The 26,295-nt window shown below is 39.1% G+C and overlaps 1 protein-coding gene across 3 annotated transcripts; it reads left to right on the forward strand.

Annotated features, from left to right (window-relative positions):
- Positions 1-143: 143 nt before the first annotated feature.
- Positions 144-26,162, forward strand: Nol8 (nucleolar protein 8). Of its 3 annotated transcripts, none has more exons than XM_057787997.1 (17): positions 144-226; positions 1,348-1,503; positions 2,102-2,164; positions 3,715-3,793; positions 5,857-5,992; positions 7,102-7,170; positions 8,258-10,066; positions 10,582-10,695; positions 11,626-11,748; positions 11,997-12,087; positions 14,041-14,176; positions 15,364-15,441; positions 20,193-20,464; positions 22,651-22,798; positions 23,686-23,753; positions 24,110-24,189; positions 25,593-26,162. In XM_057787997.1, exons 2-17 carry the CDS (start codon positions 1,365-1,367, stop codon positions 25,641-25,643), a joined length of 3,456 nt encoding a protein of 1,151 aa, XP_057643980.1. In that variant the 5' UTR covers positions 144-226; positions 1,348-1,364; the 3' UTR covers positions 25,644-26,162. The 3 variants fall into 3 exon arrangements, with proteins under 3 accessions (XP_057643980.1, XP_057643979.1, XP_057643978.1); XM_057787996.1 differs by lacking the exon at positions 144-226 and adding an exon at positions 370-497; XM_057787995.1 differs by lacking the exon at positions 144-226 and adding an exon at positions 514-705.
- Positions 26,163-26,295: the final 133 nt, after the last annotated feature.

The raw sequence follows: 26,295 nt of genomic DNA on the forward strand, positions 1-26,295 counted from the left end.
CTCCAGCTGCCGCCCGCCCCCTCACGCTGCTTTTGAGCTGCCCGAACCCTTTCGTCACTGAGGGGGCGGTCTCAGGAAGCACGAGGACAAGAGTCTCTTTATTATTGTTCCGCTTTCCCACTTCCGCCTTACTCGACCCGGAAGTCGGGCTTCAAGTGGCGGCATGTGTTCTCTGTAGGAATTACGGAGCTTTTTCCTCGGCCCTTTTACAGACGTGGAAGAGAAGGTAGCGGAACGTTAGTTAGAATGAAGGCAGATGAAATAAAGAACCGTCGGGAACTGCGTCGAAACGGAACCTTAGGAGACCGGGTTGGAAACCCTGCAGGAAAGAAAAGAAAGTGCGCCTGCTGGCACGTGTAAATTAGACGTTGCGGGCTACGCTGCGCTAGTGCTGAGGGGAAGCCTCTTGAGCGTGTTGTCGTGTGAGAAGTGATGGGCTGTTGGGCCTAACCTCTGTCTCCTAGCTTGGGACTTCTCAGAGGAGGAAGGCGGGATGGGTAGGATGGGGCGGAGGCTGCCAAGAAGTGGTACATTGTAGATGTCTCCCAGACAGCAGGTTTTGGCTTTGCGCTCCTGCCGGCCGTTTTGTGATCTCGGCTTGGAAGCCGTCAGCCAGCTTTTGAGGAAAGTTTGAGTGAGAGCTGAGCATCTACTGAGAGCTAACCGAGATGGAGGGACCTCCCGAAAACCTTTCCAGCAACCATGGTAGTTTAGTGTTAACAGTTTCAGAGTATGAGCCTTGCTTCACCACTGGCATTTTCTAAGTGGCTCTGGGAGAAGTCTTAACCTCTCCTGCCCCTCCGAACAGTGGGAACCACGCAAAGTACTTCGTGCAATTGAGGCGCACAGTGGGGAAAAATGTCGAACGTATAACTTTAGTTCCCGTCTTTCTGCCTGAGCAGTGCTTTGGGGACACTTGTATTATGCTGTACTGTTGTAGCTGCAGACTTTATCTCCGTTACGACTGTGGAGCTCCAGGATGGAGATAGTTTTAGCCTTTGACTTACTATTTTGTCAGTAACTGTTAAAATAAATGTCCAAACGAATCACGGGGTGGGAGAGCGGGAACACCCAATTCTGTGAAAAAGAAAATGAAAAGGGTAAGATAAAGTAACTGTGGTTGTGTTGTATATAGAAAGCGCTGTGCAGGTGGGTGCAGTTCCAAAGTGTGTTCATTGAGAACGTGAATGTAGGGCCTTTGTAAAATTTCCTTTTATAAAATCTGAAGAATACAAATAGCGAGGCGTAGTTCCATAAGACCAGATTGGCACAGAAGTTTCAGGCCAAGATTTGTGTTTTATTTGTGAAAAGCTCTTAAGTGTTTTCTACACAAAATTACTTTTCCAGATGAATGCCCAGTATTTATGAAAGCCAACAGAGAAATGAAGCGCCTCTTTGTGGGTGGACTTGGACAAGGCATTTCTGAGACAGACTTACAAAATCAGTTCAGCAGATTTGGAGAAGTATCTAATGTGGAGATCATCACTCGGAAAGATGACCAAGGTAAATCTATAACTATATATTATATATAAATATATAACTGAATATATACCAACTCAGGGCAGGTATTACAAAAGAAAGCAACTCTGGAGCTGAATTTTAGCACTGAACATTGAAAATGATATATGGCCTCCTTGAGGTACTGCATATAAAAATTAATTTTGGAATAGAAAAATTATAAAACATTTAAATTTCCAAAGCGTCTTTACTTTAAATTTTAGGAGTCAACATTCTAGCATTAAGTCTCTTGTTGAATAGAATGTCACTAGCATATAGTCAAGGTGTGTCTTAACTCGAGGGTTTTTTTTCTTACTCGTTTTATTTAAAAAAAAAAAAACTTTGTGTTTTATAAAAATTAAGTCTTTGGTCTGGTATGCAAAAAGTATTTTTTCAAAGAATAAGTGTTTATAAACTTTTAAAACTTGGAACAATTTTTAGGGCTGTACATGGTAGTGCACACTTTTGATCCCAGCACTAAGGAAGCCAAGGCAGGCCGCTGTCTGAGTTCAAAGCCAGGCAGTCATCTCATAAAAAACAAAAACTATTGAGATTTACATTGTTCTTTGGATATGAATTAAATCAGCCAAATTTTCTTTTTTAGGAAATTCACAGAAGGTCTTTGCATATGTTAACATCAAAATAACAGAAGTGGACCTGAAAAAATGTAAGATCATCATGTACTTTTTATTCTATTTGTCAGTGTGGTTGTGTAACTGAAATGACTTTGGTTCCATATCTAAGCCTTACTAGTCACTTTTGAGTTGTGTAGATTGGCAACCATGATCAAGAGAATTCTGTGGCCATATATCTGATGTTTCAGTTTATTCAGTTAGTGTCAGAAGATCTAGTATCACATGCTAGTAGCCTTGCGCAGAAACTACTGTTTTCAAATAATTTAAACAAAGGACCAAACTTCCATAGATGTTGCCTATTACACTTACCCCACTGGACATTATGCCACACTTCTCCTAAGACCATTCTTTTCTTGGGCAGCTAAGCTTTGTCTTTTAGACCTGTCATGAAAGGACACTAGAATATGACATTGTCAGACCCTATCTTTGAAACTATGACATCTATTACTAGGAGATTAGTAAAGCTATGGGTCAATATTAGCTGTCAGTGATTAAAATGGGGGAGATGATTTATCATTCTGTTGATGTCCGTTAATGTATTCTGATTTCTTAGAAGTCAAAAAAGAAAAAGGCGCTGAAAAGCAAGTAAAAGACACATACCATTGGAAGAAAATAATCAGTCTTTTATAATTACATTTGCAAACATTATTTTTGGTGCGAGTATATATAAGGTAGTTTATTTAAACTTCTCAGTCCAGCAAATGAAAAGATACAGTGTCTTAACTTGTAATGTTACTGTAAGGATTGAATAGTACATTAGAACACAGTAAAGTATCTACCTGCATGGAAGATTTTGTTAGTAGTTACATTAAGGAAGCTGACAAAAGGTATTAGAAAAATCAACCACAATCGCACAACAATTGAAGCATGTTTTAATCACTAGCTAATGTGTGTGTTTGTACATGCTTTGCGATGGTGACTGGATTGAGGTGAAAGATAATGCTACAGGATCCCAAAATGTACTCTCATTCACCCTGAAAAGATTTCATTGTTTATTTATAGTATAGAAAATAACAAAATAGTAAATAAATAGTAATTCACCAGAAGTTCCTAAAATGAATCGATAAACAATGTGCACATAAGTTTTGCTTTACAGTTTATATATTACTTTTTTCTGTCATCCTTCAAGTAACTGAGAGAAAGAAACCTCAAGCAGGGACTGAAGGAATGACTCAATAGTTCACAATTTTTGCTCCTGTTACAGGGGACCCAAGTTCACTTCCTAGCACCCACATGGGTGACTAGCAGTCACTTGTGACTACAAATCCAGAGGATCTGATGCCCTCTTTCAACTTTCAGAGGTATTCACACACAAATGAGCATATTAACACGCACACACACGAAGTAAAATGCTTGAAATAAATATAAATCCTTTTTTAAAAGAAGAGGGAGAAAACTTCTAACTGGTCAGAATAATACAGAAAGCCTAGGTTTTTTCTCTGCTTCACTTTTTCTTCTACATTGTAGGTATCTCTTTGTGACTAATAAACCTATTTTTCCTAGTACTAAGTAATTAAGGAGGAAAAGGTGCTGAAATACAGTTTTGCACTGAAATGAACTTTGGCAATTCTTTACTGTATAGGTATGTCTGTTTTAAACAAAACAAAATGGAAAGGTGGAACACTACAAATTCAGCTGGCAAAAGAAAGCTTTTTACACAGGTAAGATTTTCTCTGCGTGTATTTAAACCCATTTTCTGTATAGTATAATTGCTTTTATAAGTTTGCCTAACTAATTTGAAATTATTGAGAATATTACTAGTTTTCGTGATTAGTTTCACAACTTGATGCAACCTAGAACCACCTGGGAAATGAATTTTAATGTAGTATTGTCTACATCAGGTTGACTTACTGTAGGTTGTTTGTGGCAGATTGCCTTGATTTATTTCATTGATCTGGGAAATCCTAACCTGGAAACTGATGGTGCCATTCCCCAGTTTGAAGCCTTAGACTAAAGGGAAAGGTAGCTGAGGAGTATGTATGTGTTCATTTATTCTCTCTGTTCTTTACTGTGGGTGTGACTAGGTGCTTCAGGTTCCTGCCTTAACTACCCTGCAGTATACTATAATGGACTATAACCCAGAGTTGTGACCGTAAAGAAACCATTTCTTCCCTAGGTTGCTTTTTATTTGGGACATTTTATCACAGCAACAGAAATGAAAGCAGGACACTGGTGCATGTAAAGCTGAAGTCTTTTTCCACTCTCCTTTCATTCTAAGCCACTCAGAAAGAGAATTCAATGCTGTTACATGTGCATGTGTATTGCATGTATATGTATTTATTTTTTTCTTTCTAATACAATCTTCTATGGCTTTCCCCCTTTTGTAAAAACTATAACAACTATCTGTATATCAGAAGTGCCTGTTACCACAGTGTCTCTTCACTCTGAAGGACATTTAAACTATTTCTATCTCTTGCTATCTATAGATGATCCATTAGGATGTCTTATAAATATGAAAGTGTTTCTATGTCAAAAAGGTAAAGTTTCCTAAACTGAATTACACTTTTTGGTTTTGATTGTTAAGTGCAGTTTCATGCAAAGAGAGAAAGAAGATATATACATGAGACATTGTCCTGGTTACTTTTCTATTTCCATGATGAAGCATTTAATTTGGGGACCCATGATTCCAGAGGGTTAGAGTCCATGACCAGTCATGGCAATAGGCAGACATGCATAGTGCTAGTGCAGTAGCTGAGCTTACATCTTATTTACAAGCATGAGACAGAGAGAAAACCAACTGGGAATGGCTTAGGCTTTTGAAATCTCAGTGACACACCACCTTCAGCAAGGCAGTTTCTACTAATCTTTCCTAAAGAGTTCACCAACTGGGGCTGGAGAGATGGCTCAGCGGTTAAGAGCACTGGCTGTTCTTCCAGAGGTCCTGAGTTCAATTCCCAGCATCCACATGGTGGCTCACAACCATCTGTAATAGGATCTGATGCCCTCTTCTGGCATGCAGGTGTTCATACACAGCACTCATACATAAAATATAAATAAATAAATAAATAAAAAAAAAAGAGTTCACCAACTGGAGACCAAGAATTCAAATATATGAACCTATGGGGCCATTCAGAGACATAATAATTCTGCATGTGATTTCAAAGCAAGATTATATAACAACTGTTAGAGCTTTCTTAGTCAAAACTAATTTCTCTAAGGGAAAAGATTCAACTCATTTTCAGAATAAAATATATTTAAGAATATGTGGATGAAAGAATTGGATATGTAGTCATAATAGATGGCTTAGCCTACATGATTTGACACCAGCCAGACATAATCGATTAATCAATCAATAAATGGATAAATAAAAGAATATCATTATATATAATATAAAATAATTATTTTTTTACATCAGTAGAGCTTGTGGTTTGTGGTCTCCTATCTGCCGTGAAGGAGAGTTGATGCAGCTCATGTAGCAGAGCACAGGCGTGGGAGGGTACATTGTAAGTGTTTGCGAGTAGAATGGAAGCTGATGTAGACAAGTGTTAACAATGTGGGATTAAAGATATATGTGGTTTTTTTTGCTTTTCAATGCTTTTTTGTCATTCTACAATGAAAATGTTTTGTGTGTTTAGAAAATAGTATAAGCAATTATGCTTTTAAAGAAGTGTTTTGTTTTCTAATGCTATAATGACATTTTGTTACTCACTCAGGGTTACCTGAATGGCACTGCTAAACATTTTTCATGGCTGATTTGCTTTTACTTGCCCTTCAATTAATACAGATTAGCTCAAGAAAGAGAAGAAGCCAAGGCAAAGAAAGATAAACCAACCACTGTCAACACCAACTTAGTGGAAAAGATGGGAGGAGTAGATTTCCATATGAAAGCTGTGCCTGGCACGGAGGTACCAGGACATAAAGTGAGTTTCCTTCAGTAAACTTTGTCTGCCATATCTTCTGAGAGCTCGTGTTTGTAGGTGTGTGACATCCAAAGCTGACGCTTTCTCTCCATTTTGGAACAGATAGCATGCAGGTCGAAGGTTTTGCTTGTTTTTAATTTTCAACATATATTTGTACATCTTCCCCACACTTTACATATAGCAGGAGGGGGTGCTTCCTAAGGATGCAGGTGGTAATACAGACTGGCAGGTCCCAAGATTGCTTTTCTTACTTGCTTCAGAACTATTTGTGTTTTTATTGTTACTGTTGCTTTAGGATTTCATGCATGTATTTTGATCAAATCCATTTCTTATTCCTTCCCCTCCAATTTCTGTCTTAACCCCAACACTACTTTGCCTCCCAACATAATTATAATTTGTTACCTTTTTTTTAACCCACTGAACTCATTTAGTACGTACCTATATGTGCATAGATGTAGGACTCTCTACTAGAGCATTGGTAACCTTTTAGTGGCCATGTCCCTGAAGAAAACCAATTCTTCCTCTCCTAGGAGTCATCAGTTGCCAATTGCTTCTCAGCTAGGGGTGGGACTTCTTCAATCCTTGCCCCATTCTTGCTGGGATTTCGCTGGCTTCATGGTGTACGGGTCTTACATATGCCATCACAATGGATGCTTTCTCTCATTCCCTCACCTTCCCTCCCCCTCCCCACTTTCTTTCTTTCTTTCTTTCTTTCTTTCTTTCTTTCTTTCTTTCTTTCTTTCTTTCTTTCTTTCTTTCTTTCTTTCCAGAGTCTCCTATATCCCAAGCTGGTCTCAGACTTGATACTTAACTGAGGATGACCTTGAGCTTTTAATGCTCCCGCCTCTACTTCCTGAGTGTTAGGATTGCAGGTGTGTCCCACTACATCCAGACCATGGCCACAGTTTTAGTAGCTCTGTGTATGTGCATGTATGTGTGTGTGTGTCTAAAATACTGTCCAAGATATAGTTGGAATTTTCTTTCATTTTTGTTTCCTCATACTTTTTTTTTGAGACCTTTTATTTTATTGTCAAAAACTTAAAAAATTACATTATGTATTATTTCATTTATATTTATGACAATTATAAGTCCTTTTTTTTGTCTTTTAGAATTGGGTTGTGAGTAAATTTGGAAGAGTCTTACCCGTTCTTCACCTTAAGAATCAACATAAACATAAAATATCCTTTGGTCAGCATTTCACAGTAATTATTATTTCCCAGAGTAATGGTAAAATATCTTTAGGATTTCATCGCCTCTATTGATAAATTTTTAATTGTTTTCAGCATGTTACCTCTTTCTCTCAAGGCAAGCTAATTCTTCTACATATATAAATCACATTGAGAATAATGAGTGATGTGTAGTTTTATGCAATTAAGTGATATGAATCATTACCAAGGAAACATTTGTTTTATTTTTTTTTAAAGATTATTTATTTATTATGAATACAGTATTATGTCTGCCTGCAGGCCACCATGTGGTTGCTGGGAACTGAACTCAGGACCCTTGGAAGAGCAGGCAATGCTCCCAACCACTGAGCCATCTCTCTAGCCCCAAGGAAACATTTGTTAATGTATGAATCTTATTACAAGCTGAATATGGTAGCACATACCTTTAGTCCCAGCACTTGGAAAGCCGAGGCAGATATCTCTGTGAATTCAAGTCTAGTCTTGTCTACATGGCAAGTTTCAGCCAACCAGGGCTATGTAGTAAGATTCTGTCTTTAAAAAAATTCTTAGTATTTATGGATTTACAAGTGTTTGCTATGGAGCAGTGCAGGAATAGAGAATAAGGGGCCATTGTTAAAGAAGACTTATGAGAAATTGAGGTAGTTTTATAAGAAACTTATAAAGTAGTTCTGAAAAGAAGATACTAGGTAGAAATAGGCCAATAAGCAAGAAAATCGTGTATGGAGAAGTCATATGGAACCCAAGGTGAGCAAATTCTAATGTCTATTCCATGAAGTCAGTTATCTGATACTTTGAAAAGCAAGCATCCTGTGCTTCTGTGCAGACAGTGTGTGTGCACATCAGATTGCTGTAATGTTTATCGTTGAAGTGATTTCTTTCAACTGATAATGGTATTGAATTAGCTTTGGATATGGTATAGTTAACTTCTAGACCCTAGACGCTTACTATGTTGATAGGAAATTGAAAGTCGATGAAACAAAGGACTTGTTCAAGATTTAGTAACATTTTTCCTGTTTCACCAGATTGGTAGGTTTCTCTAAAACTTGTTGCTGTTGCTTTTTCCTTGACTTTGAGTAACATTATGAAATATGATCCTTCAAAATACTGCCACAACCTAAAAAAGATATCAGAGAATTTGACAGAAACCATTCCCATAACTGACCTCACTTGGGAATTGGAAGGAGGCAATGACCCTATGAGTAAGAAACGTCGAGGAGAGTTTTCTGACTTTCATGTCCCTCCCCAGAAGATTAAGAAAGTGCAGAAGAGCAAGGGTCCCATGGAGTCCAAGGTTTCTAATATTAGTCTAAGGACTAATGAGGTGATGGAGAGTAACAAATCAACACAGCCAACGACTGCACACAGGAAAGCCCCTAGTACTGCTGCTCCTTCTAAATCACTCCATGTGCCCAGTTCTGGTACTCAGAAACCTAAACACGTGGTTTTTCATACTTCTGACTTTGAAATTATCTGGAATAAAAGTCGTATGTCTGATGATGACATTGACTCTGAAGAAGAATTAAAAGTGATGATTGCAAAAGAGGAAAACTTACAGAAAACTAGGCATTCCTTGGTAAACGAATCTGAAAATGATCCTTTTGAAGTTGTAAGGGATGATTTCAAATCAGATACTCACAGACTTCGTTCTTCAACCAGTTCAGGAAATGACAGTGACTGTGACTCCAGTGACACAGATGAAATTATTGCTATGAAGAAAAACACTGTTAAGGTAAAAAACAGTGCAGAATCTTCACAGCCAGAAAAGCCTATAAGCATGAGAAGTTCTTTTAAAAAGATAAAGCATTCTAATGATTGTGTTGAAGTACAGAATACTAAAAGCAACAAAGAATCAGACCTGGGTCATGAAAGAAAGTTTCTGAATCCTAAATTTCCACCTGACTCTAACACCAGTGACAGTGAAGAGTCTGAGGAAGATGAAGAATATAAAGCCTTGATGAAAAACTGTCCCCGAGTGAACCTCACTTTGGCTGATTTAGAATGCTTGGCTGGCAGTCATCAGAAGGTTCCAGGAAACGATGAGAGTGATGGCTCACAAAACAGCAGCCACTGCAAATTTAATACAACCTCCAAGAGTCCTAAGACATCCAATGACCTGCCCAGTGGCCGGCGGTGCATTTGTCCTGAGGAGATTGTGGCTTCCCTTTTAGAGGAAGAGAATACTTACAGCAGACAAAAAACAGAGGAAATCACCTTAAAATTCCAGGCCTTTAAGGGAATAGGTGGTCTCTATGCAAAGGAGTCAGGGGATAAAACTTTGAAAGAGACTGTTGACTTTAATAATATCAATGAACAATCAAGGAGCTCCTTGAAACATGAAGAGCCTGACAGAGTTTTTATAGAAAATGGATCCAAGTGTGCTAATGGCTCATCAAATAAATTGACTTCATGCCAACCTGCAAAGAAGGTAAACAGCCCAAACCACATTCAGTCTCCAAAGAGACAGTCTACTTCTGAGAGCCAGAGCCATAAAGTCATGTCCTCTACCTGTTTTGACAAGGAAAGTCAGAATCCTCTCTCATGTCTGTTGCCATTAAATGGTAAAAAGTCCCTAAGTATTAGTGCAAAGAGTCACAAGATAGAGTCTGACAGAGACACTTGCCATCAGCCTAAAAGTAGAAAAACATCAGAGAAAGAGGACACTGATTCAAGCAACATGACATCTCTTGAGAAACCACCGAAGGTGTCTCTCAGGGAAGACCCTCAGAAAAGCACAGCTAGTTTCTCACTTTCTGTCAGTGATGCATCATGTATGAGTGCTAAGGATAAACATGCTGAAGACAACCAGAAGCGACTAGCAGCCTTGGCAGTGTGGCAGAAAGCCAGAGAAGTGCAGAAGAAACTGGTGCACAATGCATTGGCAAATTTGGTGAGTGCATTTTCAGTCTATAGTAGCATGTGCTACTATACCCAGCTAGTTGTGTACATTTTAGAGTAGGAGTTGGCATTTTACAATACACAGAGCTTCCAGCCCAAATAGTTTTTAACACACAACAAAGACTGTGACTTGTAGTGTCTAAAGTGTTTACTCTAAATCTTCACAGATAGTGTTTGTTAGCCTCTATTTTAGAGATCCTTCAGGTCATGACATAAACAATAAGTATAATGGAGTCATATCTGGAAGCAAGGAGAACCTTGTAGAGGTCAAGGACCACAACCATAACAGTGGTGGTTCTTAAAGATACCTTGGTCAAATTAATAGAGTTTGATTGTTACTGGATATAGGAGAAAGGAGGCCTGAACTTCTGTCTTGGAGAAATAGCAGATGATAATGGTATCCCCTGGACAAGGAAAAGAAGCATAAGGGATGGGAGGAGACGATAGATGTGGACATGGCTAGACTGTTGGCTGTCTAGAAACGTGATGCTGCTTGTGTTTCACTAGGATGGTCATCCAGAGAACAAAAAAACACACATTGTCTTTGCTTCTGATAATGAAAGTGAAACGGAAGAGACATCCACTCAGGAGCAAAACAGTCCAGGAAAGGAGCTGGTGACAGTAAGGCCTTCCAAATATTAATCTACTTTCCAGATTCCCACACTTGTTTTCCTTTTTGTGGTAGGAATGCTGTATAGCCTAGGCTGCCTTTAACCTGAAAAGTTCTGCATCAGTCTGATTCTACAGTGTACCAACACAGCAGCTGTAGCGTCTGTTATATAGCAAGAGCTCCACACAGCTACTACTTCTGCATAAATTCCTAGCAACTCCCTTGTTGCCCAAGCCACCACACCCTGAGATGGCAGGGGTCTTGGAAATGTTTCTTACCCATGAAACTGTTTGCTACTTCATACAAAGTCTCATCATTATTCATGCTAGACTATGGGGAGTGTCCTTGCTTGTGGTTATTAATTCCCAAATTCAAGTGGCAACAGGGCGTGTGGATTAATAATCCAGGAGTCCAGTTAACTATGCCTGAGTCAGAGTTTTCATCTGGCCCACCACACACTTGTTTCTGTAAATGCTGTTTTGTTTTGTTTTTATTTTGGGTTTCTTTGTATAGCCTTGGCTGTCTTGGAACTTTTTCTGTTGACCAGGTTAGTCTCAAACTTAAAGAGATCTGCCTGGCCGGGCGGTGGTGGCGCACACCTTTAATCCCAGCACTCGCGAGGCAGAGGCAGGCGGATCTCTGTGAGTTCGAGGCAGGCAGATCTCTGTGAGTTCGAGGCAGAGGATCTCTGTGGTCTACAAGAGCTAGTTCCAGGACAGGAACCAAAAAGCTACGGAGAAGCCCTGTCTCGAAAATTAATAAAAAAAAAAAAAAGAGATCTGCCTGCCTCTGTATCCCAAGTACTGGATTAAAGGCACGTGCCACCACTGCCCAGTGGGTTGTTGGTTTTTAAATATAGCATAAAATTAACATTAGTAAGGAAATGCTGATTATTTCAGTTAATATTTCTTTCTTTTTTTTTTTTTCAATCTGTATAACAGGAATCTGTGGGTAAAGCATCTGGGAAGTTGTTTGATAGCAGCGATGATGAAGATTCAGATTCCAAGGAGGACAGCACCAGGTTCAACATTAAACCTCAGTTTGAGGGCAGAGCAGGCCAGAAGGTTAGTGAAGATTGAAAACACAGACAGTAGCAGCATGTCTAGGTTTTAGAGGTAGTCCTTAAATAGGTTAAGGGAAGGGCACAGTTCAGTGTAGGGTAATTTTTGTGGGAGTGAATCCTCTCTCGTCTCTTACTTGTTAATATCCAGTGCAGTTGTGCAGATGGTAGTTATGAATTTCAGAGGGTGAGGAGGTACTTAGAGACTTTTTCAAAATGTGCTTATCATGACAGTGTTTCTTTTCCATGTAGCTCATGGATTTGCAGTCTCATTTTGGAAATGATGAGAGATTCCGAATGGACTCTAGATTTTTAGAGAGTGACAGTGAAGAAGAACAGAAAGGTAACTATTTACTGTCCCAACAGCCCTGCTATCAAAGCTAGGAAGTCACCTGGTGCTTCTCCTTCATTTAACACTGGAAGAAACTATACTCTAAAATGAATTGTAGCCGGGCAGTGGTGGCGCATGCATGCCTTTAATTCCAGCACTTGGGAGGCAGAGGCAGGCGGATCTCTGAGTTCCAGGCCAGCCTGGTGCACTTGGATGCAGAGGCAGATGATCTCTGTGCGTTCAAAGCCAGCCTGTTCTACAGAGTGAATTCCAGGATAGTCAAGGTTATTTAAACTCTGTCTTGAAAAACCAAATAAACAAATGAATTAAACAGAGTTTTTAGTCAGATGTATACTTAATAATTCTTAAGTTTCCTTATATGTATTTCAATATAACATAATTATACTAAATTAGAAAACACAGAAGATGACTAATTTACATTTAATAGGAAGAGTCTTTATCTTCCTCTGGTGTACATGCTGTGTGTTTGTTTTGGGGTTAGTTGGGTGGTTTGTTTGTTTGTTTGGGTTTTTCGAGACAGGATTTCACTATAGTTGTTGAGCTTATCCTGGAACTCTTGTAAACGAGGTTGGCCTCAAACTCACAGAAATCCACGTGCCTTTGCCTCTTGGGTGCTGGGATTAAAGGTGTGTGCCACCACCGCCCAGTAGTAGTTGGGTATTTTTAGGGTGCTGGTTCATATGTTTCTCTTCTTCTTTGAAACATGTGATCCTCCTCCCTCAGATTCCTACTTAGATTACAGCCATGCACCTAGATGCTCTTGTTTTTTCATTTATCTATTATTTATCTGTCTGTCTGTCTATCTTCTATTCCTTTCCTGTGTTTTTTTTTCATGAATTTTTTTTCTTTTATTACAATCTATAGGGATGGATTTGTAGACAGATATTGCTTAAATTTTGACTTTATTATAGAATATCTTTTTTTTCTCTATCTCTGGTGTTGAAAGTTTTGCTGGGCATAGTAGTCTGCACTGGCGTCTGTAGTCTTTCAGAGTTTGCAGGCACGTCTGGGTGTTATCTGTCCAGGCCCTTCTGGGTGTTAGAGTCTTCATTGAGAAGTTGGATGTAGTTTTAATAGTTCTGCCTTTATGTTACTTGTTCTTTTTCCCTTGCAGTTTCCAATATTCTTTCTTTGTTCTTTATGTTTAGTATTTTGATTATTATTTGACAAGGAGACTTTGTTTTCTGGTTCAGTCTATTGGTGTTCTGTGTGCTGCTTGTACCTTATAGGCATGCCTTTCTTTAAATTAGAAAATTTGTCTTTGGTGATTTTGTTGAAAATATTTTCAGGGCCTTTGAGCTGGGGTTCTTTTTCTTCTATTCCTATTATTCTGTGGTTTGGTCTTTTCATAGTGTTCCAGATTTCCTGGATGTTTGTGTCAGGATTTTTTTAGATTCAACATTTTCTTTAACCAGTGCATTATTTCTTCTATTGTGTCTTCTACACCTGAGATTCTGTCTTCTATCTCTTACATCCTGCTGGTGAAGCTTGCCTTTCTAGTTTCTGTTCCCTTACTTAATAGTTTTCATTTCTAGAATTCCCTGAATTTGTGTTTTCTTCAGTGCTTCTTTTTCCATTTTCAGTTCTTTAACAGTTTTATTCATTTCCTTCAACTGTTTTTTCTTGGCTTTTTTTCAGTGATTTCTTTCATTTCCTCCAGTTTTTTGTGTTTTACGTTATGCGTTTTAGTCTTTAAAAGTTTCAGACTTGCCACCAAAGATATTAATCTAGATTTTATTTTCTCAGTTATAAATAGAAGTGGGATATTTTGTTAGCTAGTCATATGATTTCTATGTTTTTGTGGCAAGAATTCTGGAGAGAGATATTAATAGATCTGAGGCTAAATATGTGATTTGGTGTACTTTGCATGGATTTGCACCTATGTTGATTGGGTTTTCTGTAGCAATGAGTATTAAGAGATGACTGCTTATTCTCTTTCCTCAGAGTTACATGAAAACCAAACTAATGAAGATGAACTTGCTGCAGAAAGAAAGCAAACACTGAATGTTGTGCAAAGTGTTTTAAACATCAACTTGAGCAACCCTACAAGCAAAGGATCAGTAGCTGTTAAGAAATTTAAGTATGGCTTATGCTCTGTCCCATTCGTGATAGTTTCACTTTGTCATAAGTGGTTAGGGAACTTAATTTAAAACTCATGTTTTGTTTTGTTTTTTTCTTGTGATGCTTATGGTTTAACCTAGGGCCGTAAATATTGCCACTCATTTGTTTTTCCCGAGTTACATATCAGCCCATCTGAGTCCTTTATAAATTACTGGGGAGAACAGATAAGTAAGACCCAAAGTTCTGTAATTCCTAGTGTTCTAGGAATTCAAAGAGGATCAATTTCAAGACGGCATAGGCTACTTAGTGATCTCTCAATCACAGCAGGGTACAAGGCTCTGAGCCCAAGAGAGCCATAGTTGCCTGGTGCCAGGACTTCATGAGGCCAAAAGGCGAGAAACCATGCTCGAGAGATGAGCCCTCACTCGTGGAAAATGGCTACAGGTGGAAAAGAGGGTCCCTCCATTAGTGTTAGATGGAGGGGCCCAGTGATCCATAGTTGGAGAAGCAAGGCTGTCAAATATGGACTGGGTTCCAGGGTCCTGGCTTGCCTCAGACTGCCTGTAGGCAGGACGAAGACTAGTAGAGTCCTTTCTGATCAGGGAACCAGTGCTGTATTTTAAAAAGTGCAAGAAAAAAAGAAAGCAAGTGACATAGTTCACTTGGAGGAGTATTTTATTAGGGGAAAGGAAATGTAAAAAGGAAGAAGGTGAGGGGGGAGACTAGCCTATGAGGACAGGAGCAGCAGAAAAGAAGGGAGAGGCAGGGGGTGGCGGGAAAGAGAGAAACAGGCAGAGAATCAGAGAGGGAGAGAGGGATGGGAGGTGGGCAAGGCCCTTTTAAAAGGGAATATAGTGAATGTGTGCAGGAGGTGCCCTTAGTGGCTATAGCTGAGGATGTATCCTGTCAGGACCTTAAGGGCAGGCCAGTACAGATGCCTGAATACTAACAAAAACTGTTTAAGGAAAAGTGATTATTCAACTCAGTTTGAGATTGTAGTCCATCATAGTGGGAAAGCCTGAGCATCAGAAGCCTAGTTTATACAGCCTGCATTGAAACTCTTTTTGAAGGTGAATCTACATTGTATCAAGCAAACAATTGAAACTAACCATCACAGCCTTTTAATTAGGGTCTTTGTAGTGACAACTTGTAAATTGCCATTAATGTTTCAATTTATCTCTTTCAACCTGTATTCTTTTTACATAGGGATATTGTACGTTATGACCCAACAAAGCATGACCATGCCATTTATGAAAGAAAACAAGAAGATAACGAAAAAGAAAGGTAAATCCTAGTCTGTTTTTCCTTTAAATTTTGACGAAGCTGCAGAGTTAGTGACTTTAATAAGATACATAAAAGCCCTCTGCTTGAACAAATAAAGTTCTTTAGGTCTGCCCAGGGCCAGGGTTAGGTATCAAAGGATTTCATTTCATTTTTAAACTGAAGTCTGTAAATTTCTGTAAAGAGGGTAATTGTGACTAAATTAGGCTCTTCAGTCAGATAGCTTCTGTTGTAAATACTTTCTTGCAGGGCATGGTGGCTCACACCTTTAATCCCAGCACTTGTGAAGCAGAGGCAGGTGAATCTCTGTGGATTTGAGGCCAACCAGGTCTACACAGAGAAACCCTGTCTTGAAAATCAAAGCTAAAAAAAAAAATTAAGAAAAAAAAGCATGTGGACATTGAAATTTGTATCATATATAAGTTTTTTTTATATATATGGGTGTCCTGCCTGCATGTTCATTTCTGCACCATGTGCATGCCTGGTGCCTGTGAGGCCAGAAAAGGGTATCAGTTCCCTGTAACTGAAGTTACATACAGACTGGAATTAGAGACAGCTATGAGCTGTCGTGTGGGTATTGGGAATTGGACCCAGTACTCTTAACTGATGAGCCAGCTACCATATATAATTCTTGCATAGTGTGAGATATTTTTTTCATTAAGTATTTCAAACTCTAAAACCATTCTTGGGGGCACCAGGCACATACGTGATACACATACATACAATGCAGGAAAAATACTCATATACATAAAAATAAAGCTCTAAAAAAGAAAAAAAAATGTTCTTAGCATGCAATTAAGGGATAAGTAAGCAATAGTCTTGATTTGACTATTAGACTACAGAAGTTTGCCAGCTTATGCTTTAGATAATGTTTTCACAGATGTGATATTTGTTTAGGAACCATTTTCTTTTCTTTTTTTTTTTTTTTTTTTTTTTTTTGGTTTTTCGAGACAGGGTTTCTCTGTGGTTTTGGAGCCTGTCCTGGAACTAGCTCTGTAGACCAGGCTGGTCTCGAACTCACAGAGATCCGCCTGCCTCTGCCTCCCAAGTGCTGGGATTAAAGGCATGCGCCACCACCGCCCGGCTTTTTTTTTTCTTTTTTTTTGGTTTTTCGAGACAGGGTTTCTCTGTAGCTTTGGAGCCTGTCCTGGAACTCCCTTTGTAGACCAGGCTGGCCTCGAACTCACAGAGATCCGCCTGCCTCTGCCTCCCAAGTGCTGGGATTAAAGGCGTGCGCCACCACCACCCGGCTAGGAACCATTTTCTTAAATTTCATGTCATTTGCCTCTGAAGATTAAGAATCTTCAAACCCATGGCTGATTCCTGTAAAACCAAACAAACAAGCAAAAGAGCCCTCCCTTTCCCTTTTATTTTCACTCTTTCCTATTAACACTTAAAGCAACAAGAAGAAACCAGAAAATACCTTCAGTAGTTACCTGGACATTTCTTTAGCTAGATTTTCATGACATTTAGGTATATGCTCTGTTTTCTTCATTATCACATGTATCAGTGTTTCTAGAATTTCTCCTCTAAATCCCAGTACAATTTCGTCGACTTTCCCAACCCTTACAACCTCTTTTTTTTTTTTAATATTTATTTATTTATTATGTATACAATATTCTGTCTGTGTGTATATCTGCAGGCCAGAAGAGGGCACCAGACCTCAATCCAGATGGTTGTGAGCCACCATGTGGTTGCTGGGAATTGAACTCAGGACCTTTGGAAGAGCAGGCAATGCTCTTAACCGCTGAGCCATCTCTCCAGCCCCCCCTTACAACCTCTTAAAGGCCGTGTAGTTTCAACTAAAAGCATCTTCAAGACCCTTCAGGCTTTTGCCATGACCCCATTCTCAGAAGTCACATTTCCTATGTTCTCTTTCTACAAGAGGTAACTAGGTTGAGTCTGTGCTCCAGGAATTTCCAGTGGATATTTACTTCTAACTCTATAAAGTATCAAGGACCAATTTAAGTTCCCATATGGTAGTTCAATGGCAGTGGCTTAGAGCTGTCTATATGACACTGGTATTTGTAGAGTTCAGTTTTCATAGGTTTACTTGTATGAAATCTAGTTTGGCTGACTTAAGAAGTATAAACGATTTGTCTGAGGTGGTCTGTACCATTAAATAGTTAAATAGCCCTCTAGAGGCTCAGAAATCCATGTGGAAGAGGAGTCAGAAAGAATGTTAAGAGTCAGAGGTGAGGGATGACTCCAAGGTAGCAATATCTTCTAGACACAACAGGACTGATAAACATATGAACTCACAGGAGACTGTGGAAACAGTCACAAGGCTTGCCCAGGTTCAAGCCAGATGGTGTCCCCAGAACTGAAAGGGACAACTGGACATGAACTCCCACCCTAACTAAGTAGCTGTCTGCAGTTGACACCTGCTGACAAAAGAAGAATGGAGTCTCACTGGGTATTAACCACACTTCAGGAGAGGCTCCACGTCCAGGACTAGTTGGCCAGCATAAAACAAACTCAGTGGTATTTTTGTAGAATTTTAGACATTCATTTTTGTGTTTTTGAGGTGTTATTTTTAATGTGTATTATTTATTTTTTGGTTTTTTTTGTTTTAATGGAAGACAAAGCATAAAGTTGGATGGATAGGGAAGTGGGGAGGAACTGGAAGAAATTGGGGAAGGGATAATGTGATTAAAATATATTTATGACAAGCTATTTTCCAATAATTTTTTGTCGAAGAAAAAAAAATAAACAGAACAATCCTGTTCACTTCCACTTTAAATAGTACATTAATTTTTGCTATTTTTCTTTCTATTTTTTTCTTGGTTTCTTTTGGGGAGAGGGTTAGATTTTCAAGACAGGGTTTCTCTGTGTATTAGCTCTGCTGTCCTGGAACTCACTTTATAGACCAGGATGGCCTCAAATTCACAGAGATCCACCTGCCTCTGCCTACGAGTGCTGAAATTAAAGGTGTACACCATCTACCATCCAGATTGCTTTTTCTTATACATATATGGAATAGATTCTTTTTGGTTCTTTTAGACAGGGTTTCTCTAGGTAGCTTTGGAGCCTGTCCTGGAACTCGCTCCGTGGACCATGCTGGGCTTGAACTCACAGAGATCCGCCTGCCTCTGCCTCCCAAGTGTTGGGATTAAAGGCGTGTGCCACCACTGCCTGGCATGGAATATATTCTTTTTTTTTTTTTTTTTTTTTTTTTTTTAGGATTAAAACATTTGAGGTTATTTTATTTATTTATTTGCTGAGCTTTGAGCCTAACATGACTCAAAACCTCCGACATCTACCTACAAGCCTGGAACCAGAAAATACGGACAGGGGAAAAAAATAATCAAGGGCTCACCAGTACGTGTAAGAAAAGGAATAAAGGGTTTCCCCAAACAAAAACAAAACCACCCACCACGACTCTGATACAGAATGTTTTATGATTCTTCACGGAGGGCCTTGGGAACGACAAACACGCCAACAGTCCAGACTCCAGCTCATTACCTACGGCGTCACTCTATGAAGCAGATACATGCTTGCAAAAGTGAATTTAGCCAGCTGCAGCGGGGCCCAGTCTGGGAACCATTCCCCGCGGCAGACCTCAAGGGACTGGTGCAAAGGAACGTAGCGACTCTCCCAGACTCTGGTAGTCAGCAGGTCTTTGGGGAGAGGTGCGTGTGGACCCACTGACCGCTGCGAGAAAGCTCCGCAGCATCCTCAGACAGATTTTCCTGGGACCTAGTTTCTGCGTGAGCTGAAAACGGTCTATATCAACAAAACAGTGACTATTCAGAACCTCCCCTTCCATATTCCTGGCTCCGCAGCTTCCGGTTATGGTACCCTCACTACTGGAACTTCTTTTGCTATGGTTTCATCTAAATGCAGCTCTGGGTCCTTCGATGCGGTTCTCTCCCCTTCGCATCTCTGAATTCCATTATTCTCCAGTCTTTTATTACTTTAGCGCCCATGTGGTTCAGAAGCCCACAAACTAGAAGAAACAGAGCCGTAAAAGACTGCGATATCTCGTAAGTTTTATTTGAGATTCTGAATCATCCCAGAGACTACGGTATTACAATTTAGGAAAAATTAAAAAGAAAAATTAAAAAAATCAAGGAACTATGAAGGACCGGTAGAGGGCAGAGAAGAGAGAAGAAAAAAACAGGAAAATTGGAATATATTCTTAATTGGTAAACATTTTAATCTATTAGCTAGAAACTCAATATTATAAACATGCGTGTCTAAGATCAAACAAAGTATATTCATTTCTAAATACAGGAAAGATGACAATCTAAAAAAATTTTGCAAAAGATAATTGACATAGCACATTTGTAATTCACTTCTAAAAGAACTTTAATTGATTCCTTTTTCAAATTACAGAATTATAAATCTTAAAATAATCTTAAGTCATCTGGTTTAACCTGTTCACTTTGCAGATGAGAAAACACTCAGGAAAGTTACTGACAGTTCAATTCCTGGAATGTAGTTTAAAGAATGTTAAGAAAATACTCATGTTTAGGATTTGCATCTGTTACAGATACAGGGTTTCTCTGTAGCTTTGGAGCCTATCCTGGAACTAGCTCTTGTAGACCAGGCTGGCCTCGAACTCACAGAGATCCGCCTGCCTCTGCCTCCCAAGTGCTGGGTGTTACAGATAATTTGTGTTAAAAAAAAAATCTTTCTGTTTAAGATTCAAGGATAAAGTTAAGATTATCTAAAGACTTTACCTTTCCTGATGTTTAGAAAATTTTCAGAGCTTGTCTTTGTTACATGCATGTCTGTATTTGTCATTTCAGTAAAGCAAAAAGGAAGAAGAAAAGGGAAGAAGCTGAGAAACTGCCTGAAGTATCCCAAGACATGTATCATAACATCACTACAGATTTGAAAGAAATATTCCAACATCTGAAGAACACAGATGAAAAGGAAGAAGACGCACCCTGGAATGAGGATTGTGGTCGAGAGGAAACTGAGGAAGTCACTGATGCCGCAACCCTGACAAGTGGGGCCGAGCAGACCAGCGGGTTCACGTTCTCTTTTTTTGATTCAGACACTAAAGATACAAAGGAAGGTGTGGTTTTTTTTTCTTTCCATCTTTTTTATTTCAGGGAGATTGAACTTAATTGGTGGAATGTACATTAAGTATAATCAATTTCGTGTTGTCTTTCAGTCTGCATAAACAATATGAGATTCAGTGTAGCCTGATTATAAATGTGATGTCCCTACAGGGTTAAAAAAGTGATTTTTCATTAAAGGGAACAGACTTGAAGCTAGCTGATATGAGTGGAGGCTAGACATTAATGGCCCATTTCCTTCTTTCTGTTAAATGCAGACAGTCTTGGACAAATAAGCTATATTTAGATAGCTGTTTCCTTTCCAGACAGTGTTCCTCTGTGTAGCCCTGGCTGTCCTGGAACTCGCTCTGAGACCTGCCTCTGCCTCTGCGTCTGCCTCCTGAGTACTGGGATTAAAGGTGTGTACCCTTCTGGCTATAGCTCTATTTCTTAATGTGTCTGGAGATGTCATGACTAACAGAAAGGAACAAAATAACCTTTTTGGAGTTATACAAATATGTCATGTCATCAATATGCCAGTTATTTCAAAGTTTATCCTTTTAGATTGGACAGAATGTAGTGGAAAATGTAAAAGCAAGTTCCTACAATTTTGCATCCTATTTCAGGTGATTTACCCTCAAAAGATCAAAAAAATTCCATGGATTTTAAAAATAACAAAATTGAAACCGTTCACTATTTAAAAATTGTGTGGGTGGGTGGGGGTGTGTTTGAGTGCCCTAGGAGGCTAGAAGAGGGAGTAGGATCCCTTGGAGCTGGAGTTACAGGCAGCCATAGCTTAGGGTATTTTGCTTCAGTCTCTTGAGTGCCAAGATGATAAATGTGTTCCACACTTGGATAAGACACTTTTTCAGAAGATTGTTCTACCAAGTATTCAAGTATGCATTTCCTATACGAATTTTTGTGAGAATTTCCTATAAGAGGCAGGATGTGTGTGTGTGTGTGTATATATATATAAAACTTTGAGAGCCAAGTGTGAGAAATATGTTAGCCCTATAATTAGATGTAGATACAATCTTCCTCCCTCCCTCTCTCCTTCCTTCCTTCCTTCCTTCCTTCCTTCCTTCCTTCCTTCCTTCCTTCCTTCCTTCCTTTCTTTCTTTCTTCCTTTCTTTCTTTCTGTTTTTTTAAGACAGGGTTTTTCTGTGTAACAATCCTAGCTGGCCTGGAAGGTAGACCAGGCTGGCTTCGAACTCATGGAGATCTGCCTGCCTCTGGCATGCTGGGATTAAAGGCATGCACCACTACCGCCCAGCAGTGATTGGTTTTTTTTGTTTGTTTGGTTGGTTGGTTTGGTTCTATTTTTTAAAGTTGTTTGAAACTTGGAAAATTGTGAGAGATTCTGCAGATCTCACAGCAGTTCCAGAAAGCAATTTTAAGAGTTGAAAACACAGCCGGGCGATGGTGGCGCACGCCTTTAATCCCAGCACTCGGGAGGCAGAGGCAGACGGATCTCTGTGAGTTCGAGACCTGGTCTACAGAGCTAGTTCCAGGACAGGCTCCAAAACCACAGAGAAACCCTGTCTCGAAAAAAAACAAAAACAAAAACAAACAAAAGAGTTGAAAACACAAATATAAGCATGTGTCCCTTGTATATGAATAAGCAAGAAGAGACTTTGGTTTCATTGAGTGTTGTAGGCTTTTTGTTGTTGTTTTGTTTTTATGATTTTCTGAGACACAGTTTCTTTACATAGCCCTGCTTTTTCTGGAACTCATGTAGACCATGCTGGTCTGAGACTCACAGAGATCCAGCCAAGTACCTGTGCCTCCAGAGTGTAGTATTAAAGGCATGCTCCACCACACCAACCCTGTAGGCTTCTTTTAACAGCACTTAGGTTATGCTTGTTCTTTGAAAATTATATTACTCAACCATACACCTTTAGCTTTTAGCTCTTTTTTATAATGTTATATTCATTATCTGATCACTAAATAGTAGCTTTTAATATTTTAAAATTGAAAATATAACCCTAATTATTTTAGATACTAGAACTGTAGCATGTTTGCCTATCATGAACAAGGCCCTGGTTTTAACACCAAAACTGGAGGAAAAACAATGATAATATTTATTTTAACGTATTAGACATTTACTCATGTTTGCATGGACAGGGAACAGTTTACTTTGTTTAGAAAAGTACACTGTCACTCATTCATAATTGTATAACCTTTCATTGTCATAACAATATAGACACCTATAGAACTGAGCCAGTGAAACGTGGGAAGATAGTCTATCAGGAAGATCCCCGCTTCCAAGATAGTAGTTCAGAAGAAGAAGAAGAAGAAAAAGAAGAAGAAGAAGTTACTAAAGAAGCAGATCACAAAAGGCCTAGCCCTGGGTAAGCAGTTTGTGTGTAAACTGTGCCATGCTTTATAAAGTCAGTCAAACATGCTTCAGCAGCTTTATGCAAGCATCTAGGACAAATTTTTTCCAGCTCTACAGAGTTCTCTAACCTTTTTCTAACAGAGAGGGTGATTTTTAGATGGCAACTTGTAGCAGGTACGGCATGGGTAGGGCAGTGAGGTTGATGGGAATATTCCTGGTTTGGAAATCAGATGCTGTAGCTGATTTGGATACCAGTTGGGGAACACTGGCCAACCAGGTGACAATGGGAATGAATATTGACATCCAGAATGCGAAAGACAGAGTCTATACTTAATTCCTCATTATCAAAACTAGATGGAAGACTGTTGAGTAGAGATGGGATGTGGTCATTTTAGTGCAAAGTAACATGAGCAAGTGCAGAGCAACTTTTTTTCCTGGTTTTCTTTTTTTTTCCCTCCTGGTTTTCGAGACAGGGTTTCTCTGTGTAGCCCTGGCTGTCCTGGAACTCACTGTGTAGACAAGGCTGGCCTCAAACTCACAGAGATCTGCCTGCCTCTGCCTCCCATTTTGCTGGAATTAAAGGTGTGTGCCATCACCATCCTGCTGCAGAGCAACTTTTTTTTAAAGGGATATTTTATAATTTCACTGTAATTATTTCTTTGATTTTTGTTTGTTTGTTTTGTTTTGCTACTTGGGTTTCTTATTTTGTTTTAGGCAGGGCTTATGTCACCTAAACTACCTTTGAACTTACTATATGTCCAAGGATGCTTGGAATTCCTCGTCCTCCTATCTCTGTTTTCCAAATGCTGGGATTACAGGCATATACTATCATACCAGCTGTAATAATTTCTTCTTATACATTGAAAGTAATTTTTGCCTTTTTCTCTCACTTGTTTTCAGAGAAGCATTTCCTGAGAAAGAGTGCACTAGATTTTTCTTTTTCTCTGAGAATGACGACAGACTTCATGGTAGGTCTATTCTTCCATTCCGTGGTGTGGAACAGGTAGTAGTACAACTCTTGCTCATTGTGTTCTCGACACAGCTACATCTGCAGGTTCTGACCCATTGTTCTCTAACGTGCTTTATTCCCCTCCGTTATAAAGCTCTTAGGGGCCAATAGTGCTTCTGTTACCATGTTCATTGTTTGTTCATTATCAATAAGAACTTTTTTGTTATACAGACTTGCTTAGATATTAACATACAAAAGCCCTCAGTTTTCAGTACTCTACAAGTCCACATGAAATCTCTGAGGCTTATGGTGTACTAGAATTGGCAATTTTAATATTCAGTAATTTGCTGTCTCATGCTTCTGTTTTTCCCATAGGTTCTAACTTATTCTGGAGTGGTGTGGGAAGTAGTATTAGCAGAAATTCTTGGGAAGCCCGAACAAGTAGTCTCCTTATGGTGAGTAATTGTTTCTCCATACTGATTTCCTCCAAAACCAGATACAGTATTATGTTAGTGTTACTTTTCCCCTAGTGTAAGAACTATAGGAACGATAATTTAAAAATATGACAGCTGAAAACATGCCTTAAACTTTTAGAATTATACTACTAAAAAGAACTTAAAGAGCCGGGCGGTGGTGGCGCACGCCTTTAATCCCAGCACTTGGGAGGCAGAGGCAGGCGGATCTCTGCGAATTCGAGGCCAGCCTGGTCTACAAAGGGAGTTCCAGGACAGGCTCCAAAGCTACAGAAAAACCAAAAAAAAAAAAAAAAAAAGATTGTTTAATTCAACTATGATAGGTTCTGTGCAATCTGTAAAATTACGTATAATGGGGCAGATTTTTTATTTTGAACGAGTGAGCTTATTAAGTATATAGAAAGCCAAACTAGAAGGATAGGTACGTAGGTAGGTAGGTAGGTAGGTAGGTAGGTAGGTAGGTAGGTAGGTAGATAGATAGATAGATAGATAGATAGATAGATAGATAGATAGATAGATAGATAGATAGATACTATCAAATCATGTACTCAAAACATTCCAGCAGAAACTGAATAGGAGTTCCCAATGGAGTTTTCTGTCCATACATACCTGAGCTTGACTTGGCTAAACTTCCAGCCTCTCTTTCCCACTAGAGGCAGCTGTATATCATAGAATAAACGTAGTAACATCTGGTGGAAATGATTCATTTTCCAGCTGTTCTCAAGGGCATTGTGTTTTCTTGGGCTGTCTTATTCTTCTTCCTTCTCTGTCACTGAGCTGCTAGGCCAACCAATTCCCAGACAAGGGTTCTTTTTTTTTTAATATTTATTTATTATGCACAAAATATTTTGTCTGTGTGTGTGTCTGCAGGCCAGAAAAGGACACCAGACCTAATTACAGATGGTTGTGAGCCACCATGTGGTTGCCGGGAACTGAACTCAGAATCTTTGGAAGTGCAGGCAATGCTCTTAACCACTGAGCCATCTCTCCAAGCCCCAGACAAAGGTTCTTGGAGAACACTTGATTAAAAAAAGCTGAGGTGTGCAATGACTGGGAAGGGGATCCCTGCTTCCAGAGCCAGCTTCCAAGTGATATCAAACAGCAGATGGCAATTTACTAGTAAGGTGTACGTTACACAAATGCATGCCAGGAGCCTGGGTCATTTAAAGTGACTGTTCTAAGTGTAGCCAGTCTCCTAGGTTACAGAAAATCAGGAGGTTTCTCAAAGTCTAAGTTACAGTTCCCTAAACATAAAACAAAAATTGCATTCCAGTGAGTACTTCCAGAGTGGATTTCTATGACTTCATAACTTAAAGTTTACTTCGCTGAGCATAAGAAATTCGTGTTTATTTTTAATAACAGCTTTTTATTTTATGATTTCCTAGGATTGTCGGAAGAAACATAAAGAAGCTAAAAGGAAGTTGAAAGCAAATTAACCAACGTCAGCTTTGGTTTTGGTTTTGGCGGAAATGGCTGGCCAAATCTCCAAAAGAAAATTGTTTACTGGCAATGAAATTTCAGTGTGGAAGAATATTCAAAGCCTGGATGATGATACATCATTCTGATTGCTATTTGTTTCTGTGGAATTATTCTGTATCTCTTCCTTAGTGACTGCGTCCCAAAATTAACTGAGCCAGTTGTGGTGACACACACCTGTAGCCTCAGCACTTTAAGAGGGGAAGTGGGAGCATTGTTTGAGCCTTGAAGTTTTAGGCCACACAGTAACACCCCACTTCAGAACAATGCTCATTCTTGTTCTTCATCCTAAATAACTAGTGGGAGACTTACACAAAGCCCCATTTAATAAATGGTTTGATGTACTTGTGTTTATATATTTCTGACTATCCTAATTATTTTTTTTACCTCCAATTTGTCTTTTAAAACTGAATTATAAATCAGTTTTGATTTCTGTACTTATGTTCTGATGGCAAGTTGAACTTTTTAATAAATGGTCCAGTATATTTGTGTTTGTTTCTGATTATTCTCAATACTCTACTTTTGTCTTTTAAAAAAACACAATAAATTACAAGTTAACTCGTGCTCTATTCTTGTATTCTGTAGACAAGTTGACTCTAATGTAGGATATTC

Source organism: Chionomys nivalis, chromosome 13, assembly GCF_950005125.1.
Source record: "Chionomys nivalis chromosome 13, mChiNiv1.1, whole genome shotgun sequence".
NCBI classification, from domain to species: domain Eukaryota; kingdom Metazoa; phylum Chordata; class Mammalia; order Rodentia; family Cricetidae; genus Chionomys; species Chionomys nivalis.

What these genes read in the sequence shown, in the direction of transcription:
- Nol8 (XM_057787995.1), top strand. Translation starts at nt 669, where the DNA reads ATGGAGGGACCTCCCGAAAACCTTTCCAGCAACCATG. An exon ending in AAAGAAAGCTTTTTACACAG is followed by an intron (nt 3,794 to 5,856) that starts GTAAGATTTTCT and finishes CAATTAATACAG; the next exon opens with ATTAGCTCAAGAAAGAGAAG. An exon ending in GTAGCTGTTAAGAAATTTAA is followed by an intron (nt 14,177 to 15,363) that starts GTATGGCTTATG and finishes CTTTTTACATAG; the next exon opens with GGATATTGTACGTTATGACC.